Here is a 9,601-nt window from a genome sequence, read left to right on the forward strand (position 1 = left end):
ATTAAAATACAGGGTGCATAAGTATTCATACCCCTATGTTAAAGGAACACGCCACCCAAAATCAGTAGTAATATATGTTCTTACCTTAACTTTCACGAGTTGAGTCATACCTCTCCCGCGCCGGTAGGTGCACTCAAACGCTCTGTCGCGCGGCGCGAATGTGTTAGCATGTTGCTATGCTAGCGGGCTCTGCCGTGGCCGTAGAGAGAGGAACATAGCAGTAATCAAACACCTCCATTTTCTCCCTACTTAAGTACAGTTGCACGAGTAGTTGATAAAAATGTGTACGTCACACAACATGAAACGTGGCGATTTTCCAAGCGAATAAACAGGAGAACTACAATGTGTGGCGCAATAGCACTTGGGAGTACTTCGACCTAGCGTGGTAATATTATTAACACCTAATTGTAGATCCTATCCACCGCAGAGTTTAGAATCCATGCTGGATCGACCCTCAGCCTCTCCCTCCCCTCTGAGCGAGAGAGAGGCACACACACTATAGATGCGCTGATGGGCTATTATTTCAACCATAACTGCATAGCAAAACTTATCATCCATCCATCAGCACCAAAGTTTGTTGACCAATTTTCAAAACGGCACCCGCCCACCATCCGTTGGTTGTTTTAATGTAGGCTATATGGGTGATGCAGCGCTGCTGACGTGAGGCTAGAAAGCCCTTGCTTGTTCTAGAAAGACTGATCTAATGCAGCAAATATATTAAAAGGCTGAAGTCGTAGCCTACATTGGCTAGGCCTATCCCCAGAATATCAGCAGCAAACTCAGTCTCTGTCGCGCAAAACAGTCTCCAAATAAAACGCACATCAGCCTGTTGCCTGTTCTGCCATGCAGCTTGTGACAATATATCGTCCAAAATGCTTGATTGCATTGCATTCTCCACATTTTTAGCTAAATTTTCATGTACCACATCAGCATTTTTGTTCAGTGAATCTTTTGTAAATTGCTTTACAATTACCGTCGGGCCTATAGGCCTATTGCCTGGCTTGCCTCAGCTTCAGTCACGTCCTTTTACAATTTTATCATTGTAATAAAAAACGCAATTTGCCACATAATTTCAGCATGCTCCTGGCCTACTAATTAATGCCTATTGTACTTTATTTTTTGCAAAAAGAAAGAAATCCTTGATAAAATAACAAGTCATTCACATTATAGGCTACTTTACACATATGTCAGGTTGACTGACAAGCCGTTTCTGAAGACTCATTTTGACTGCACGAGCACGTCTTTTTCAGACAGACATCGCAATTCATTTTATAGCAGGCCATCGGACAAATATGACGCCTCGATATTAAAGAAACTCCGACTCCATTCATTCTGAAAGTCCACCGCACAACAGTGCAACGTGCATGTTCACATTTTTAGTAACAACCGCCAAACTTGCTTGCCTTACACATCTAAGTTTTCCGACTATTTTTCTTACCATCTTTTTCCGCTGTGGATGTTATTGAGTTTGTAGAAGTTTTAGCTCTTACGTTCTGAACATCTCGCACTGCCATCGCCCGATGTCATTTCTGAGTCATATCACTCTGTCTCTCTTTTAAATGCCTATTCCCTGAATGGTAGGCTACAATTATGTGTTTTATATAGGCTAATATCTAAACAAAATAACCCAGGCAGTCTCATCTAGGATATAACACAGGTTGAAGTCAACGTCAAGTTGGTTCTATTTAGGGAGGTGAATGTGTGTAAACATCTGTAGATGACTCAGAAATGACATCGGAAGACAAGGAGTGAATAGTGGCAAGAGGCAAGCCGAAGTCTGCTGACAAGGGCCCGACGGTAATTGTAATTACAAAAGATTCACTGAACAAAAATGCTGATGTGGTACATGAAAATTTAGCTAAAAATGTGGAGAATGCAATGCAATCAAGCATTTTGGACGATATATTGTCACAAGCTGCATGGCAGAATAGGCAACAGGCCGATGTGCGTTTTATTTGGAGACTGTTTTGCGCGACAGAGACTGAGTTTGCTGCTGATATTCTGGGGATAGGCCTAGCCAATGTACGACTTCAGCCTTTTAATATATTTGCTGCATTAGGTCAGTCTTTCTAGAACAGGCAAGGGCTTTCTAGCCTCACGTCAGCAGCGCTGCATCACCCATATAGCCTACATTAAAACAACCAACGGATGGTGGGCGGGTGCCGTTTTGAAAATTGGTCAACAAACTTTGGTGCTGATGGATGGCTGATGGATGATAAGTTTTGCTATGCAGTTATGGTTGAAATAATAGCCCATCAGCGCATCTATAGTGTGTGTGCCTCTCTCTCGCTCAGAGGGGAGGGAGAGGCTGAGGGTCGATCCAGCATGGATTCTAAACTCTGCGGTGGATAGGATCTACAATTAGGTGTTAATAATATTACCACGCTAGGTCGAAGTAGCGTGCTACTGCGCCACACATTGTAGTTCTCCTGTTTATTCGCTTGGAAAATCGCCACGTTTCATGTTGTGTGACGTACACATTTGTATCAACTACTCGTGCAACTGTACTTAAGTAGGAAAAAAATGGAGGTGTTTGATTACTGCTATGTTCCTCTCTCTACGGCCACGGCAGAGCCCGCTAGCATAGCAACATGCTAACACATTCGCGCCGCGCGACAGAGCGTTTGAGTGCACCTACCGGCGCGGGAGAGGTATGACTCAACTCGTGAAAGTTAAGGTAAGAACATATATTACTACTGATTTTGGGTGGCGTGTTCCTTTAAACTTCCCATAGAGGCAGGCAGATTTTTTTTTCTTTTAAAGGCCAGTTATTTCATGGATCCAGGATACTATGCATCCTGATAAAGTTCCCTTGGCCTTTGGAATTAAAATAGCCCCACATCATCACATACTCTTCACCATACCTAGAGGTTGGCATGGTGTGTAGTTCAGTTAGCCTATTAGCTGGTTTGATTTGCATTGAGCTCAATGAGCATCAAACCAGCTAATAGGCTAACTGAAACGCCTTCAACGAAAACAGTATCCTTGAAAAATTCCAATCAGGTTTTAGATCGAATCACTTATTTTAAAAGAGCTAAGATAATAAGTGACAGCAAAAATTAACTGCAACGATAGTTTATATTTAATTTACTTACTTTTTATTATGTCAATGTTTGTTTGTTTTGTCAATATGTTCAATGTAAGAATGTCTCCTTGAAGGTAAGAATGTCTCCTTGACAACAAGTTTGTTATATCCATGTTGAACTGATATAATGATAAAGAAAATAATAATATAAAGAAAATGAACTGCAACAGACATTGTTTTATTGCATTTTAAACGGCTACTCTACTATTAGAGTAATCTGAACATAAACTAATACATACTCCAATACATACTCAATACATCTCTGCATGTGAACGAGTCAAGCTCTATTTACACGTGACTTCTCTCGCACCTGCCCCAGGAATCATCCAAAGCTCGGCGCCATCGTCTCATTTGTCTACTTACAACCAGAGGAAGAGAACAATGGGAGGGGGAGGCGAGGGACGATAAGCAAGGAGACAAAACCTTTTCCACACATTTACGGCGGCTTCTATGCATAAGCATATTACAATGAAGATCTGTGATTGTTCTAAATGATTTTCCATGCTGAGAACATTTATGATACTTCTCCAGTGATGCCGCGTCTCCAGTGTGTATTAGTTTCTTTTTAGGCTTTTCGCCCCTTTGTGGTCACGCATGTGGCGTGAAAGACTTGACGTGTGTGAAAAACCTCTTCCACACTGGAAACATTTATGAGGCTTCTCTTCAGTTGGTGTACGCATTAATGTTTCACTAGGGATCTCTCCTTTGTGTTCAAGCATGTGACGTGAAAGACTCGACTTGTGTGAAAAACCTTTTCGACAGCAGGGACATTCATGAGTCTGTGTTTCTAGCACTTGTGTTTTGCGACTGGGCTCCTCTCCATCGTGTTCATGCATGTGGCGTGAAAGACTTGACCTGTGAGCAAAACCTTTTCGACAGCGTGTACATTCATGAGTCTTCTCTTTTGCATGTAATTCCTTATGGTATCTAAGCGCTAGGAATGCTGAAAAACCTTTCCCACACTGGTGACATTTATAAGGCTTGTCTTCAGTCTGTGTTTGAAGCACTTGTGTTACACGAATCTGCTCCTCTTCATCGTGTTCATGCATGTGGCGTGAAAGACTTGACATGTATGAAAAACATTTTCGACAGCGGGAACATTTATGAGGCTTCCCTGTAGTCTGTGTAAACATTAATGTTTCACGAGGCTTCTTCGTTTTGTGTTCACGCATGTGGCGTGAAAGACTTGGCAAGTGTGAAAAACCTTTTCCACACTGGGAACATTTATGAGGCTTCCCTACAGTCTCTTCTTCAAGCACTTGTGTTTCACGACTCAGCTCCTCTCCTTTGTGATCACGCATGTGGCGTGAAAGACTTGACGCGTGTGAGAAACCTCTTCCACAATGGAAACAGTTATGAGGCTTCCCTACACTGTGTGCATAGTGTGTCTGGGCTTTCTCAAGTTCAGTAAGGGCTCTGAAACTCTTCCTGCCAACTGTGCGTTGGTGCAGCCTTCCTTCGAGTTGCAGGTTGAGTTCATCATTCTGTCCTTGGATCCTCTGTTGCGAGTGGTCTGATGCACCTGGAAGAGTTACCATAGAGACTTAGAATGATACAGATGTTCTAGAAGAGATACCGTATCCATTTAGAATGACAGATAGATATTCCACATGAAACAATTAAATATTAATGAGGAAATATTCAACTTAAAATAGAAACACTTCTACATTTGAATTCTATGTAAACCAATCACTACTTATGACTAACACATTACAAAAGGGCTTAAAATTAATTTTCAAAAATGGGGGTCCCCCCCTTCAGTGCTTCACATAGGAGGGATTAATACAGTTGGGGGGAGATATACATAATATATATATATATATAAAAAAACTGAACAATACTTAACATCGTCTTTACTTAGGTTGATTTTTACATGTTCTAATAGGTGTAAGTGTTTGTGACAACACGTCATGATAAATTTGATAATGTTTGTTCACCGTTTTGGCGTGAAGCATCTTTCATGTAATGACATGGCACACTACAAAGTGAAAGTAGCCTAGGCCTACTGTGCGCGCTGTGTCTGTAGCTGTCTGTGCACGTCCACAACCAATTACGCTCCTCAAATGGAGAATACATCCATGTTCCCTCGCGTCTCATGGCCACTCTATTTAATCCTTCTGTGTTTTCAAAATTCCAGACAGTTCCTGATTGCTAAACTTTTGTTTTCCTTTCCTGTTGGTTAGCAGTTGACGTAGAAGCACCTATAGCATAATTTGACTTCAGCGGTCACAAGTTCTGCTGCGAAATATATAGAAAGTGCACCTGCAAAGTGGTTCTGTGCGCATGTATGTGTCTGCATGGGGTTACGTCTCGATTTGTTTCGATTCAAGTCAGAAGTTAGACAATTAGTACATATATTTGTTAAAATGTGATCCAATCTTATTTTTGGCCATCTGATTGGATCACAGTTTGAAAATGGGGTCGTTAAAGGGGGGCGGGGGATTAGATAAGGGTCCTGGCTGGTTAAAAGAAACTGAGAGGATGTTTCTAATGCATTAATGTTCTCTTTTCTTTTCATTATTGTTTTAAAAAAAATTTTAAATAACAAATACACCACCTTTTGTAACTGTTGTTCATTACATAGCGCTAAGCACAAACAATGAAGCTAGCAAACCCGGAGTTTATTACAGAAGACTGTTAAGAACACTTGCCAACTATTCCCCAGCTCCTCTCGAAGGAAAGTTCATATAAATCATTACCTTCCGGCAATAGACAACATGCTCCGTGTGAGATCTCAGTCTTTTGTGAGATTAACCGTCTGTTCTAATAGGCTCCGGGTCTGCAAACTACGTTGCTGGTGCTTCATTTTATGTCTAAGGACCCTGAGCAAGCCACTGACAAGGTTTGGTGCTGTTTTGACCAATATTACTGGTTAAAAAATGCTATTTGGGATGCGTTTAGCTCACTTCCCGGAGCTAATCAACTGTTTGCGTTTTGGGGCCAAAGCATATATCGGGCCAAGCTCTGTAGTGGTTGATCAACGAAAAATACTGTCTCCATGGCTTATGTGATGTGTTTTAATGCAGAAAAACACTCCGGGGTCAATTTTTGCTGGAATTACACTTTAACTCTGGGATAATACCAAGTAGAATTCGGGACAGTTTTTTCTACTGAGGAAAAAAAATATTTTCAAGCCCTGGTGGGAAGAAAAATCCATGGCTTCCTGGTCTGGCATCCTCAAATCAGCAGGCACATTCAATCAGCTGACTTGAAGACAATGCAATTGCAATTTTAAAAGACCAGAGATACAGCTAAAGTAACAAATGAACTGCAACGGATATTGTTTTGTCTAAACTTATACATCTAAAGGCGCAGCTTTGCTGACTGAATGAGCTTGTAACATACCTTCTGCATGTGAATATATATGTATAACTGTTTTCAGACATGTCCTCCACACTATATGCGGATTTTTAGCAAATGGATGTCCGACCCTACGAGTGATATGTGATATATCGAGGGATATGTTGTTCCGATATACGGCCCAAGCGCTTGATATAAGCAGAACAGCTCAGTCCCTGCCTCAGTCACTGCAAGCGCATCTTGATTGATTAATCACCCACTATGTGGATACTGTTTTTTAGAATTGATTTAGATTAAGTGTTATTTAGTATAATTTGTATTTTAGTATATTTAGCATTTAGTATATATTTATCTTCTACTGTCCTTATTGCTTAGTTGTGTTTTTTATATTATATACTTTTAATTACTTTCTGCTGTTAGTGAATGTGTATGCTACTGTGACCTTGAATTTCCCCTGGGGATCAAAAGTATCTATCTATCTATCTATCTATCTTAAACTTATGGCTGAAAGCAGCTAATGTAATACAACACACTGCTGCCACGGACCAGTACCATCTAGAGTCACAAAATTGTGCCACACACCAGTCTATTTATCTCTATGTACCACACACCAGTCTATTTATCTACGTATCTCTATGTACCAAACACCAGTCTGTGTATCTCTATGTGCCACACACCAGTCTATGTATCTCTATGTGAGAGGACTTACTTTCCAGCTGGTCAAGCTGCTGATCCTCCTCTTCAGTCTTCACTGTTGTCCGTAGCGTTTCATTGTAAGTAGACCTCGGTGTCTCATCTGGACATGAAATCATATGATCATATTCCTCCTCTTTGATGTTTTCTTTTTTCAATATAAAACTCAGATCAACCTGGTGTGTTTCGGCACAGCCAGAACTTGAGGGAAGTCCGAGATCCATGTTGCTAGCAGAACAAAGATGATCCCCCTCCAAAGCAGATCAATTGCCTGTAGTCAGAGAAAGAAAATAAAGATAAATAGAAAGATCAAAGTCAGTTTCCTTCTCTTTAATAAACACACAAAAAAACAACAGAAAGCAACTCTGTAAATAATTATTTGCAAATCAATGAATGAACGAGTACTTATGTCCTTTTAATTTCTTACAGCCTGGGTCGTTGTTGCCCACAACACGCAAGCATTGTGCTAATGAATGACATCATTGAAAGGCTTTTTAGAAAAATTACGTGACTTTAGAACAATAGTGACTTTAAAAAATAAAAATTGGTCATCACTGTGTATTTTCTTTGCCCCACCTGCGAGCGCCCTCACGTGGAACAAGAGGAACTGCAACCAGTCCAACCTAGCCATCCCTATTGAAGCCCATTCAATTTTGGCGCTAATTTGACATCAAATAACATTACAGCTGAAGTGTTTTAAGCCTTTATATGAACTTTTTCTATTTTCGGAGTAATACAACATTGTGTGATTGGCGTCATAACCTCGTAACTAACTTACCGGCTGAGTGATACACTTTTTTCCGAAATCAATGCTAAAGTGACATAATAAGCATACAACCAGAGCGGGTGAAAGCGTCGCACAGGAGCAAAATAACCGTATTCTCTGGATAAGAACGAAAGCATCGGAGCACAACATTTCAGCAAAGTTTTGATGGATTGACAGTAGCCTAGGCTATGAATGTAGCGAGTGCTGTTTATATTAAATCACGTTTATCTATGAACAACTAGGACATTTAGAACAGTAATGTAGACATGGTGGTAACGAACTAAGTGGCTACATACCCAATCTCTCGGTGCAGCTATCACAAGAGTTACACGAGTCAGACTACGTGCCTACGTTACATTTACGTCCCCTGAACCTGCGCAGAAAGCCTCGTCGACCAACAGGAAACGGTTGAAATTTGCTTCACCCGCCCCTATGCACCCGCCTCGATTGACGTCTACGTGATGACTCTGTTCATACTGTCTATGGTCACGACCAAACGTTAACGATTGGTTATGGCAAATCCAGAGTGGCTCTGGGCAGCCAATAGTTTTAAACTTCAGAGTACCGCTTTCAAGACAGTTAGCTGCTAACGCTTGGCAATGGAAAGTGGCCAGACTGTGTACATGCTATCGCCGACATTCAAAAAACGGATATGCGTTCATATTTCACAACTTTTAAATACTAAGAAAGGCTGGCAAACAAGCTGCAGACAGATCTTCAGACACTTCCCTGTTAAGTAGGCAATGCCAGCTAAACACGCTGGAGAGACGCAATCAGATCAACGTGCATTTCCTCCTCGTTACGAAAACGTTTGTTTTATTTTTCTGTCGGTCCATGGTTCCTTTATAAATTAATTGCGCAACACATTATCAGACGAGTGACCGACGCACCGGACCTGTGTTCACATCCATAGCTTGTGAAATGGTATGCTGCATCCAAGCAAAGATTCTAGAGGCCCAGCGCAATTTCAAAAAACATTCAAAAGCATCCCCCCCTGTTCTCTTTTTCACAAATCGCACCCTGGGTGTATGCGAGGTTATTGGCTCACCCAAGTAGGCTATGTTTCGGGAGAGAACACTGATCTGTAAAGAACGTTTGAATGTATTGCTTCTTAATTTGTGTGGAGATCAGCAGTCGAAGTTACTTGCGAAGTTTGGCTAACTAACCTAGCTCCCGCCAAGTGTTTATGACAAAAAAACATACCTTACTCCGACAAGTTCGCTGCTCCGTCGACTCCGATCTGCTGATTTGGTGTTTGTTGACACAAAATGTATTGAACCAACATCTACGTACAAATGTTATCACAGGGTGGACTGCTTATATGTTCCTTCTTGCGCTGCGTGGATCCAGCAACAACTGTCACTACTACCGGACGTTACCCGAAGTGAGCATAGACAGGAAGTGAGTCGTGCTTGCGTCACTTTTCGACTTTCTTCTTTAGTTTCGATTGCATCGTTATTTCGCCACCTACTGTACAGGAGTGTGTAAGGTAGGCCTAAACCTCAATGTGTGTTGTTGCTAGTAGTTTAATAGACAATGGACAGGCCTACAGCTACTCAGAGGACAATAGAAATGGTAAATGGTTGTAGATTGCTGTAAGGTGGACTTCAAATCAGAGTTTTGTGGTGTTCATTCACAGCATATACCCAAGTTGCAGTCTGTAACATACATTGTGTTTATTTTCTTTTTAGTCTTCCTCAACCACAGCTTGGTTGTGGCAGAGGCTGGAGGATGACCTTTTGGCCTACCTCGAGAGG

General features: G+C 41.3%; 1 protein-coding gene across 2 annotated transcripts; it reads right to left on the reverse strand.

Moving 5' to 3' along the window:
* Positions 1 to 3,242: 3,242 nt before the first annotated feature.
* On the reverse strand, positions 3,243 to 9,212 carry LOC143120736 (uncharacterized). Of its 2 annotated transcripts, none has more exons than XM_076281396.1 (3): positions 9,053 to 9,212; positions 7,095 to 7,349; positions 3,243 to 4,607 (listed from the first exon to the last, which is right to left on the reverse strand). In XM_076281396.1, exons 2-3 carry the CDS (start codon positions 7,300 to 7,302, stop codon positions 3,640 to 3,642), a joined length of 1,176 nt encoding a protein of 391 aa, XP_076137511.1. In that variant the 5' UTR covers positions 7,303 to 7,349; positions 9,053 to 9,212; the 3' UTR covers positions 3,243 to 3,639. The 2 variants fall into 2 exon arrangements, with proteins under 2 accessions (XP_076137511.1, XP_076137509.1); XM_076281394.1 differs by having other exon boundaries at positions 9,048 to 9,212.
* Positions 9,213 to 9,601: the final 389 nt, after the last annotated feature.

This window comes from Alosa pseudoharengus, unplaced genomic scaffold (genome assembly GCF_046254945.1).
Source record: "Alosa pseudoharengus isolate Yale_2024_CS ecotype anadromous, Long Island Sound unplaced genomic scaffold, YU_APseudo_1.1 YU_APseudo_1.1_scf_1, whole genome shotgun sequence".
Taxonomy (NCBI): Eukaryota; Metazoa; Chordata; class Actinopteri; order Clupeiformes; family Clupeidae; genus Alosa; species Alosa pseudoharengus.